Consider the following 12938-nt stretch of genomic DNA (forward strand, 5'->3'; position numbering starts at 1 on the left):
ATTGCATGAGGTGTCGTTTGTATATATTGCCCCCTATCCCCTCCAGGACATGAAGCAAGGCCAGCTGCTGCACGAGGAAGAATCCACCCCAGCACCTCCGATAGACAAGCAAAGACCCCCTCCAAAAGCGATCCAGGGAAGTGCACCGCCAGACGGTATGTATGAACGTGCCCTCCTCCTGACCGCATTGAAGACATTCCAGGGAAGCAATCAGTCCCGCCCGTCATAATCGTGCATGAGTGAAATAGACCCGTGTAGGTATTTGAACTGGAAGTAGCATCGCTATGGCCGCTCCCCACAGAGCCGCCACGGCCTCTCCAGTCCTCCTCCCCCAAAGTGCCCACATCCCATTCCCCTCGAAGCCTCTGGAGTGTGGGGGAGCAATGTGTAACCAGAGATTGATAGATCTTCGCTTCCAACTGACTAAATTCGGGGAGAGATTCCAGACCCGCTAGGCTAGGGGACAGAGCATGACGAAATTGAAGACAACGATAAAATTGTGTCCGTGGCATAAGAAATTCCCTCTGAAGGTCTTGAAAAGACTTGAGTGTTGTACCTCTAATAACATCCCCAGGACCGAGATCCCAATATCGTCCCATCCCCGGAAACCCCTATACATCATTTTTTCATTAAGTAGTGTCTGTTGTAATTACCTCTCGGTCAGTACTACTCTCTCAAGTTCCTTAATTATACTAAAATTCTCGGACAATTGTTAACTCTTTCCTGGCTTGCAGGTTTTAGAGATACATGGTCCACTGAGTATCATCATCTTACATTCTCTTCCATGCCAAACCTAAAGATTTGTTTCTATGGATATTTTTTCTGGATACCTATTGCCCTTCAGAGATATGCCATTGTCATACTTTTGTTGTAGCTCAACTACATGCAATGACAAGAGATCCAAGTATATTCTCTCAAGGTATTTCATCTCCACGTAGGTTTGGATGCAGACACATTAACAATTAGCAAGTATAGTTTATAAACAGAATAATGTATTACTATGCTGCTCTATATGTTTGGTAAATTTAAAAAAGGATTAACTAAATTAGTAAGTCACGCCTCAATCAGTAAACGCCTGAGAGCAAGACTTGGCTAGACTTCTGATTTTAAGCCACTAGGCTACGCTCTGTGGCCTTCCCAAATACACCCTGGCTCCACTAAGGGCATCACTGAACGCTACGGCCAGAGTGGTCACAGGTACCAAACGAAATGAGCACATATCCCCAGTCTTAAAATCTTTCAAATGGTTACCCTACGAAGCTCGAATTCAGTTAAAGATTGCCATTCTGACGCACAAAGCCCTGCATTTCAAAACTTCCAGGTATCTAGCGCAAAAGCTTGAATTATCCTGTGGTGGAAGAGCCTCAAGAAGCGCTAACACTTTCCTCCTGAAACCTCTCATCCTTAGCAAAAAGAGAACTTGTCACCGAGCCTTCTCTGGCACGGCCCCAAAAATATGGAACTCTCTTCTACCGGAAGTACGCAGAATCTCCTCAACGACTGCTTTCAAACTGGAAGCCAAAAGATTCCTAATGGACAAATTCCTACCTTACTCTGGGCTAGGTCCATTGGCTCGAAATCAATGATCCTACAATCACTGTTCCATCATGTGACTCTGCTCTTCTTTACCGCATTGTGTGCCCCCCTCGTAGCCCACAATATATCTGATTATTGTGTTACTCTCCTTTGTGTCATTTGTATGTGAATCATGCGATTATTCACGTTTTGTGTTCTTACTTGATGTCGATATTGGGTTTTTGACCTTCCTTCCACCCTTTTGTAAAGCGCTCTGATATCCTTCGGGATATTGTTTGAGCTATATAAAACATAAATAAAAAATAAATAAATAAAATAGTAAGTAGTACTCAATCTGAGAGATAAAAAGAATGTGCAGCGGTGGGAGAAAAACAATGTATGACGTGCACATTTCTTTAAAATAAAAAAAGAGAGTAAAAGTGGCTTGCCTCTCTAAAGAACAAATTACTTACCTTCCGTTTTGCCTTATCTGATAGAGACTCTATCTAGCAGCAAATTCTTTACCTTAGAATTATCCTCAGGTGTAAGACTGGATCTGCAAATTCTTTGGTAAGCAGTAACCCATGTGCGCCTGTAGGTGGCGTAGTTCGGCTCTTCAGGATGTCGACGGCCCCAGGAGTGACATGCGTGGTACCTATATTGGCACCACCCGAGCCGCTGATGTCAGATTCTTTAAGTGACTTTCCGCGCCAGGAGCACACAGCGACTAAAAAAAACAGATCACTGGTGTGGAAAACTAGGGCCCTGAAAGGGGAACAGCCCTGTCCCTAGGAATCCGTTCGCAGAGCAGGGAGGATGGGTGGGTCAGTAAGGAACCTGTGGCTAGATAGTCTCCAACAGATAAGACGTTAGTGAAGGTAAATATCTTGTTCATCTGATATAGACATCTAGCCGCAGATTTCTTACTTTAGAATAGATACCAAAGCAATACCTCCCTAGAGGTGAGTCTGCGAAATTGTTTCACACTACAAAGTCCTGCAGGATCGAACAAGCCTAGTGCTTGTGCCAACAGACTTGACTGTACAGGCAATGATGCTTCGTGAATGTGTGTAGACAAGTCCACGTTGCTGCCTGGCAGTTATCCAGGACCAGAACTCCACGAGCTAAAGCAGTGATCACAGACTTAGCTCTGGTGGAATGAGCATGCAAACGGTTTGATTCTTGGCCAATATGAAGCAGATCTTAACGCAGAGCATGATCCATTGAGAGACGGTCTGTTGCTGCACATCCTTTCCCTTCTTCGCTCCAACATAACCATGAAGAGTTGGTCATCCACCTGGAACTCTTTCGTGGGGTCAAGGTAGAACAACAACGCTTTTTTTGGGTCCAGACGGTGAAGTCGCTCTCCTTCCTTAGACGGATGTGGCGGAGCGTAAAAAGTAGGCAGGGTGATGGACTGGCCTACGTGAAAGGGAGTAACGACTTGCAGCAGAAAGGAAGATCTAGTGTGTAGAATCAGCTTGTCTGGTTAGTCAGGTATGGAGGCTTGGATGACAAAGCCAGAAGCTCACTGACCATCTGGGCAGATGTTATTGCCACCAGGAAGGCCGTCTTGATAGTAAGGAGCCTGAGAAGACAGCTGTGCAATGGCTCAAAGAGAGAGCATATCAGAAAAATTAGGACTAGATTAAGGTCCCACTGAGGCTTGATGAAGAACAAAGGTGGAAACGTGTTGCAAACCTTTCAAGAACCTACTTACAACAGGGGATTTGAAGAGGGATAGCTGATCTGGCAACCGCAGTAAGGCTGAAATGGCAGAAAGATAGCCCTTTAAAGTGCCCAAAGCAGAGTATTGCTGAGCAAGAGAAAGGATAAAGGGCTTTTCGTGCATCCACATTTCACCCAATTACTCCATCCCTCAAGATAAATAGGTGCCAGGCACTGGGGGCCTCCTTATATGGAGCCGAACTCTGGGGTACAGCAGATGCTGGGTCTTTTGTGCAAGTAGAAAATCGGCTAATGAAAGCCTAAATAATCTCCCAGCAAGCACTCCACTACACCCATTGCGGCTAGACTATGGGCTAAGTTGCATTAATGATATGGTAGCCTTGAACCCCTATTGTGTTGGCAGAGAATATGGACAGTCACGGAACTCTCCATTATCTGTAAGGCCCTAGTGGAGGATACAGGAATCCCAGGGGCTAGTAAGATCCCCTGGCTCAAGTCAGTCAGGGATCACCTGAGAAAGATTGAGCTGGATAATCTTTGGTCGACACCAAAAGAAGTTGCATCAGTCTCGAAGCAGGTCCTGGAAAATGCCTTGTGGCAGCATGCTAATTTGCACACACTAAGTTCCGTCAAGGAAGGCTCCCTCACTGCCTACTTTGATAAGTATACAACTGAGTATAATTTTGAGACATTTTTGGATGAGACTGAGCCCCCCAGGCTTGGACTTTGTTTATTAAATTTCACCAAGGGACGCTACCAACACATGCCTTTAATACCACATGGAAAAGTGGAAACCCTGCTACTGGTAAAATCTGTTCACTTTGTCCTGAGAGGCAGAAACGGCTGAACATATTATCTTATTTGGCCCAGTCTATAAGCTACAGGAGGAAGTAGATTCTCACACTCTGTTGCAACCTGGGGGTAAGAGTATATGAGATTGCGTTCAGAATTCTTAGAAGTGATGCTAGACAGTGTATTCTTTTCACTGTCTCAAGATATTTGATGTGCACTCGGAGGTTAAGACAGAGAATAATGCTAACCAGAAGCCTGTTTTTTTTATATACGTGTATTTTAAGATTTTATATTGATAAGTATATTTGATCCCTGCTTGTTTTTATTCTTTTATCTAAGATCCTTTTATAACGTTTTATGTAATTCAAACTTGTTCTTTTACGGCCTTCGGCTGAAATAAAGATTGTTTGAGTGAGTGAGTAAAGATAAAGAGAAGGACCTGAGAGAGGGGAGCAGAAAGGGGGTCAACCGGTTTCTCTGCACACCAGGCCACAAACTTGCCCCAATGGCATACACAGTCGTGATTAAAGGACACGTGGCAGCCAAGATAACATTGCAGACTTTGGATAGGTCAAAAGCTGTCCACTGCCACAGCTGAATCTCCATGCATAAAGGTCGAGAGTTGACAGGTTCGGGTGAAGAAACCTTCCCTTGCTGCTGCGACAGAAGAACCTCCCGATGGATTAGTCTAACTGGCGGACCTATGGCCATGCTTGACAGCTCGGGATACCGAATTCTCAGAGCCCAGTCCGAAGCCACAAGGATGACTTTGGCCCATTCGTTCCTGATCTTGAGAACTCGGCAGGAGTGGTATTGGTATAAAGAAATAAAGGAGGCCTGGAGCTCCACTTGAGACTAAAAGAGTCGCCTTGGAAACTCCAGTATGTAGAACTGCTGACATTGCACGTTCTCGGCGATGGTGAACGATCTAACCAAGGCTCTCCCCATAGCTGAAAAAGACCTAGCACCAACTCAGTTTGGAGATGCCATTCGTGATCCGGTAGGCATTTCGGTTGAGTTCATCCACCCTGGCATTCAGACAGCCCACCAGGGATATGCCTGAACGTTCCAGCCATGTTCGGAGACACAGGGCCTCTGAAGAAAGGGTCCATGACCCCACCCCACTCTGTTGCAGTACCACATGGTGGTGATGTTGTCCATGAACACCTGCACTAGCCTTCCTTTGAAGCCCGGAGCTCCAGAAGGTTGATGTGGAGTCCAGATACTGCCAGAGACCAGAGGACTCTGATCTCCACCTCTCCCAGATGGCCGCCCCACTCCAGGAGTGATGCATCTGTCTCCACAGTTATGGTTGGGGAAGGGAGAGGGGTCTGCCGCTGAACCAATTGTGGTTCGTTAATCACCACTGCAGATCTTGTGCAGCTCCCTCTGAGATCTGGACCATGTTGGAGAGATTTCCCTGATGATATGGCCACTGGAACGTCGGGTCCTACTGCAGAGCCTGCATATGTCACAAGAACGATGCAGGAATCCATAAGGTCCAGTGTGACTTTGCACACTGTTAGTGAACCTCCGCGAGGGCAGGGTGTCTGCCGTGGTCTGGAGGTGGGAGATGACAGCCTGGGGGTGAGCCCGGCCTTCAACAGCCAGTCATCGACATAGGGGAAGACTGGCATCCCTGATCTCAGCAACTGAGCTGCAACCTCCGCCATCACCTTGCTGAACACCCAAGGGGCGCTGGTAAGGCTAAAAGGGAGCAAAGTGAAATGAACGTACTCGTGGCTTACCGTGAACCACAGGTAATATCTGTGGGCCAGCAGGATAGGATTGTGGAAGTATGCATTCTTCAAATCCAACGCTACCATCCAGTCTCCCAGGTCGAGGGAAGACAGCACTTGAGCAAGCATGAGCATCTTATTGAGGAAGAAATTTAAAGGGCGCAGGCCTAGGATAGGATGAAGGCCTCTGTCCTTCTTGAGCATCAGAAAGTAGCAGGAATAACAACCACAATCTACTTCTGGCATTGGCACCTTTTCTATGGCTCCCTTGGCAAGAGAGTCGTAGCTTCCGGCGGAGTAAGAAGAGATGGTCCTTCGTCAGCCATTCAAAAGCGGGTGGCATTGGTGGAGGGGAGGTCAGGTAGGGGAGGGAGTAGCCCCTTTGGACAATCTAAAGAACCCAGGGGTCTGATGTTATTTGCCTCCAGTGGGGCAGGTAATGGCGTATCCTGTCCCCCACTGGGTACCCAGGATGGTAAGAGGACAAACTAACAGGTTTGGAGGCTGCCGGCGTGGTGGAGGAGTGGAAAAACCTTGGACTATCTGACCCATGGGGTCCCTGGGTAATGCATCCTCGGCCACATAAAGGTTGGAAAGCTTGCGTGCTGTAGTGGCTGGGTGGGTAAGACGTGACTGGAAGCCCCTTCTTTAGCCACGGAAGGAGTGAAAGGTGGACTGTGATTACGAGGGGCCCTGAAAAGGCTCTAGGACCTGACTGTAACCCTGCTATCCTGGTCTCTGAAGAAACGGGAGCCATCAAAGAGCATGTCCATTGCAATGCATGGACACTCCCTGAAAAGCCAGTTGTTCTCAGCCAGACATGGTGCAGTAAGGCCACCGACGAAGGAACTTCTCTGCCCAGCGAGTCGGTCGTGTTCAGACCACATTGGCTGCATCTCTTCTGTCTGTAATAGCTTGGGAAAGTAGAGTCCAGGCCTCCTCCGGAAACATGGGCAGCACCTGCGCAACCGAATCCCACTGTGCATGGGAGTAAAGGCCAAAAAGGCACGTGGTGTTCAAGGACTGCAGTGCCAGGCTGGTGGAAGAAAACATTTTGTTTCCAAAGGTATTCCGTATCTTGGATTTCCTATCCGGGGGTGTGGTAGGGAATGTGCCACGATTTACCTGGGAGGTGAAGCTTGGACCACCAAGCTCTCCATTGTAGGGTGTTGCATGAGGAAACTGGGGTCTTCTGGGGCAGGTGGTAGCGGAGGGCATTAGTCTCCTATTCAAAGAGCCCCTGTGCAGGGTGTGGACCAAGTCCCAAGAAGGATGTCCTTGAGGGCTTCATTATATGGGAGAAGCGGTTCTGAGGGGGTTACTCCCGGCTGAAGCACCTCTGTCAAAACATTAGTCTTGACTGACACTGTGGGTAGGCTAAGGTTCAGGACCTCTGCCATCCTTCTCAACACCACTTTAAAAGAGGCTTCCTCCTCCGTAGCAACAGTAGGAGGAGACCATTCCAGTATCTAGAGAGGTGTCCAGTCCGCTGGCGTCCGCCAATTCCTCACACCAGTTCATGTTAGGGTCTAGGGGCTGGTATTCTTCAGGGTCCATCGACCCCTCCCAATCCTTCCTGAGTTCCAGCCCATAGGAATAGGGCTCAAGCTGTGGCCTGGAAGGCATAGCTTCATTCAGAGTAAGGCACAGCACCACCGAGGGCGCCGGCATCGAGACTGGCACCCGTTAGTACCATCTCGACCTTCCCCGGCGCCGGTGTTGATGCTGTGCCATCCAAGGGGTCCGACTGGAGCCAGGTACGGAACTGCCAGCTGAAAACCAGTGGGGTCCCTCCCAAACCCATGGGGCCCAAAAGCAAGCAAGTTTGATGGGGGTCGCTCCGACTCCCAGAAACTCTGGGAGGCGTTGAGCCAGCCCAGGAGCAACTGCGGGGCAAAGCCTTGAACAACAACGCTCCCTTGTCTCGTCAGATGACTTCAACAGGGTGAAACCGAAGACCTCTTCGACTTCATACTTTTCTTTTTCCAGTGAGACTTACCCGAGGATGACTTGGAGTGCGACAAGGATCTTGGGCTCCACAACCAGTCCTGGGACCTACCTCTCGACTGGGATCGCGACAGTCATGGCACCACACTTCGAGCAGCAAGGATCTCTGGGTGCATGGCGCAGCAGTCGACACAGGGCTTCGCATCATGGTCGGACTCAAGGCACCAGAGACAAGCAAGGTGACCAGGGCTTGGAGCTGGCCTTCCTAATTAACATCTTGCCACACCAAGAGAACATTCTCAACAAGACTTAGACAAATGGTCAAAAACTGGGGTAGTCCTCTCCGGATCTGCACATACTGGCGCATAAAGAAATGAACTGATGTCACTGCGGAGGGGAAGCGCCTATATAGGCACTGCGCATATCACTTCAGGTGAGGAAAACGCCACGTGGAGCCAAATGCCACCTACAGGAACACAGGGGTACTGCTCATGAAAAGGCTTACGGATCCAGTCTAATGCCTGGGGATAATTCTAAGGTAAAAAATATGGAGCTAGAAGTCTTTTTAGATAAAAGTTACAAAGTACTGCTTGCCCCACAGCCGCATCTTGGTTGGTAGTAGCATCTAGACAGTAATGCCTCTTGAAAGTATGCTGATTCATCCGTGTGGCCGCCCTGCATATATATATATTAGGCAATGCTAATCCATCAAACATTGCTGTACATGTTGCAATACTTCTAGTCATGTGGGATCTAACCTTAGAGTCAAGTAGTCTTCCTGCCTTTTAAAGACAGAAAGCTATAGCTGCCGAAAACCATCTAGCTATACTGGACCTTAACAAGGCTTGTTCCTTTCTTGGAGGTGCAAAAGCGACTAGATGCTGATCAGACTTTCAGAAGGGTTTAGTTCTTTTAATATAGAATTTGAGGCACCGCTTAACATCCAGAGAATGCAGTGCTGTTTCATGTGTATTCGACGGATTTTGGAAAAATATTATTAAGACAACTGGTTCATTAAGGTGAAAGTCTGTTGGGACCCTAGGAATGAATCGAGGGTTAGTCCGTAAAATAACAGCATCCTTTCTAAACTGCATGTAAGAACACTGAATTGCAAAGCCCTTTATTTCCATAATTCTCATCGCCAATGTCAATGCTAGAAGGAGGGCCATTGCTTGTCAATTTGTTCCTCAGTAGTCCCATGAACAGTCAACAGTTTGGAATTAAAGGAATGCAAGACAACACCATTCCCAGAAACGATTTGTATTTCCTGACTGAAACGGACTTTTTTCTTGAGAGTGTAGAATCCGTTATCATCATCATCATCCAAGCCTCCTAACTCTACAAGACGCACAAGCAGCAAAGGCAAAAAATTGTTGGTGACGTCTGGTATGGTTTTAGGAATTCAGTCATTTTCGTTGACGTGCCCATCGACAGTGCTGGCCTTGTATGAACTTGTGTAGAATGCTGGTGCGTAGCCTTTGTCGGGGTCATGGACAAGACCGCTGTCAAAATGGCCATCGACGAAGAGGCAGTTGATGGTTTCGCTGACAAAGTAATCTATGACAGAGTTGATGACGTAGCAGTCATCAGCTGTCTCGAAGACGAATTGGTCATCGACGTTAACACTTGAATGGATGTAGATGGTTTCGCTGATGAAGGAGTAATCAATACCAATCTTGATGATGATGCCACAGATATACTGGTGGTAAGTGTCGTTGTTGTAAACAATGATTCTGCTGTTGACGGTCTAGTCGACAGTTTTGTCGTCAATGCGTGAAGTCTACTAACAGATCCTGAGGCAGATCTTTTTATATGTGAAGAAGTCAAAGCAACATCAAAAGGTGTAGATGGTTGTGATCTTGTTTTCCTTGTTTTAGAAGACCCAGGAGATGACAGATGGCTAGATCTGTGTTGTGTACCCCTGCGGTTGTCTCTGTTTTCATTCCATTTTGTCAACTTTTTAGGTGGCTGCTCATAGGATTCTACCTCATACATTTTTCTCTTTCTTGGCTGCTGTTGATGGACGGTTCTGGGTCATCCTCTCCAGGGCCTCGAGTGCCTGCTAATTCAGTCAGTCAATCATCTTTATCTTCATAAAAGTGCACAATAAAAAAATGCAAAACACAGTAAAAACAGATCGCAGTGCAAATGTGTAAAATGATTGACATTCATAATACATCTATTGACAATAAAGTGCCACGAGATTAATTCATAGCCTGAGGAACAAAAACTTCAAATTGTCCGTAAGAAGAACACAAAGGCTCCGCTAAGTTGCCCGGGATGTCTTAACAGCTAACTTTGTCAATTAGTCAATCAGTATAGCTTAATCTACATAGATCCATAATAATAAAAACATACCGCACATACAAAGGCATTTGAAATAAGAACAATCAACAAAGTTAAAATGATCAATAGTCTCAAGTTTCAAATAATGTTGATGTGCTATAGTTAGTGAACCCCTAGAATTAAGAGTCAGACATGAAAGATAAATGATAAAGTTAAGATGGTCAATGCTCAGGATGCAAGTACAATTTTCAAGAAATATTTATATGCTACAGTTAATACTGAAACTTTTTAGCTCATGAATTTCCTGCTAATTCCTTTTCCTGTGCCTACAGAAGAAGTCTTGCTTCCTTGTCCTTTAAGGTTTTTGCAGAAAATGTTCTGTAATACTTGCAGTCCCTGGCCTTGGAAGTAGGGTGAAGGCAATATAAACATTCTTTGTGAGGGTCCTCTGAGAAAAGCCTCAGTTTTCCGCAGGTATTACAAGGTGTAAGTAACCCCTTTTTGGACCCTTCTGACATGTAAAATTGTCAGGGAAATCACAGATCCAATATAATCTGGAAGTAAAATCTCAAGAAAGTTCAGAGCAAAAGCTTCTGAAAGAACTGAGCAGAGCTTGGGAAGACTCCCTTCAAATGATTTACGTGTAGAAATATGAGGTTTGGTGTCCCTCGAGGGGAAGGATGATTCAAGAACTCTTCTTTGATTGGTCGGACACTGTTCTTTCCTAAAACAATGTGGATTGGTTAACAATGTCACTGCTATGGGCTTCACTGTGAGATGCTTGGTTTTTTACTGCTAGCTGTAATTACCACAGGACTTCCACCTCAACAACAGCAAAGATTCAAGTATGTAAATCTATGAAAGATTCAATACTGGAGAACAGATGATACCCATAGATAGGTCAGAACCTTTGTTAGCGGTGTTACTGGTGCAACAGTAGAACAAAGAATTAAAATAAGCCCACTAAGATTGAAGTTTAACGCATAGGAAGTCTTAATAGTTCTGTTTATGAATGTTTTGTTAACTATTTTTGGTTAGGTTCAGGTCTCAACTCAAGACTGAGTTATGCTATATAATTTAAGTCATAACATGGACGAACACACTTCATAACAGCAATAAAATTACCTTCATGAAAATGTGTCATTTCATTTTTTTAAAGATACATTTCTCAACTCAGAAGCAGTTGTTCGCTACTATGATGAAAGAATAAATATAAAAATAGTCACAGTATGTGAATGCTGCCAGAAATCCAAAAGCATAATTATTTGAAGCTCAACATTCAAATGCCCCTGGTGTAGAATTAAACTCATTTTAGACAAACCTTTGGACCTCAATACTCAATATTACAACATTCACTGTCTTTTGATATTTTTCATGATGGAGTCACCTTTGACCTTTGCCTAATCAATAGTAACATATGTATCCGAAGACACACATCTAGAAGAACAATGGCCACAACTGAGAAAGACAAATATCAAACTTAAATTGCTACTGCAAATAACGGCTAGTAAGACATAGTTCGAGAAGTGGCAGAGTAATGATCCAAAAATAGCCAATTCCATATGGCTAAAACCACACTTTACACTTTCAGATATAAAATAAAAACTTTATTGGTAGTTCGGAGACTAAACTGAAGCGCTGCCAATTCCAGCGATGGAAAATGCGCTACAACAAGACTACCACTGATGGAATATACAGTCAAGGATATCCTCACCCAACAATCCATTTGCAATCGGTGGTTAGCTTGGCCCGCCTGCAGTCCTCATAACGCCTTTGTCTTGGATACAAAGGCTGCACGTGTGGATTAGATCTACAAGTATAGTTTTTACATGTACACATTCAACCAACTAAATTGCATGCTCTCTGATCACCCACTCCCACAAAGGCACTGGCTGAAAATGCTCAGTGAAAGGAAAGACGAACATTCGGCAAGTCATAATAGGACTATCCAGGTCACTGGGGACTTGATGTCCTATCTGATGCGTGGACTCTGTCCCTCCATAGTTTGCTGAGTTTATCAGGACAAGAATCCATGGTTGAATTATTCACATTAGTTCTCAGTCTCATCATCAGAGTCACTGTCTTCACTGTCACTGTCTCTACCTGGGTGCTCAGGCATTTTTTGATGCTCCATTTCTGAAACCTCTTTTTCGACTGGCTCAGAGGCCTCCGCCGGCGCCACTTGTTGTGCAGCCTTCACTTCTTGTTCATTACAAGAGGCAGACACTGCAGTGATTGTGGTTTCCACACTTGTGGGGGTTTCAGTTACCACCACTGCTTCCAGATTCATGGAGGACTTGGCCACAGGCTCCGCTTCAAGACTAGGGGGCTCAGAACTAGTCAGCAGTTGCTCACTTGTGGGCAGTTCTGCATCAATTTCTGGATCTTGAGTCAAAGGTGGATCCGTTTCTTCTACTAGCTCTGGTGGTGGCAAGAGTACTTGCTAAAAAAGAGAAAACAACAAATAATTATTAGAATTAAAACCAGTAACTTGCCATTTTGCCAAAATGAAATACAGTTACCTACCTGTAACAAAAGGAGTCCAAGATGAGTATTTTTGATTCACATGCTCAGATTACTCATTAATTTGCTGAAGTGGAATTAGTTCTATCTGACTTACTATCTCTGGACCTAGTGGTCCTTTCAAGAGTTTTTTCAAAACCCCTTCACAGATTAAACTATTTTATTGTCCATTTTGAAGCGGAAGGTGTAATGACTGTACAGTTGGAACATGTGGACAGGTAGGATAGAAGTGAATCTAGATTGAAGACAAGTCTGAAGTAGTATTGTCAGAAAATAGAGGTTTATTTTCTTTTCCAGCTTGGGATCGTTGGTTTCACAAGCTTTGAAAGGAATAGACAAAACCTGTAAGTGGCATATTTACTCTCTTACTTTCAAAGACAGATTTCCTTAGCTGCGCATTGGCCCTAGATTCTATATTGAAATTTGCGCAAGGTTGTCATCATAATT

General features: G+C 45.2%; 1 protein-coding gene across 2 annotated transcripts in view; it reads right to left on the reverse strand.

Annotated features, from left to right (window-relative positions):
• Positions 1-11560: 11560 nt before the first annotated feature.
• The window catches only part of AQR (aquarius intron-binding spliceosomal factor), a 396399-nt gene continuing 395021 nt past the window's right edge, over positions 11561-12938 (reverse strand). For both annotated transcript variants that reach the window (XM_085627198.1, XM_085627199.1), the window contains exon 35: positions 11561-12411. In XM_085627198.1, the coding sequence (XP_085483324.1) occupies positions 12019-12411 (393 nt within the window). In that variant the 3' untranslated portion in view covers positions 11561-12018. The remainder of the gene's footprint in view (positions 12412-12938) is intronic.

The sequence above is a fragment of the Triturus cristatus genome, chromosome 9 (assembly GCF_964204655.1).
Source record: "Triturus cristatus chromosome 9, aTriCri1.1, whole genome shotgun sequence".
Lineage (NCBI taxonomy): Eukaryota > Metazoa > Chordata > Amphibia > Caudata > Salamandridae > Triturus > Triturus cristatus.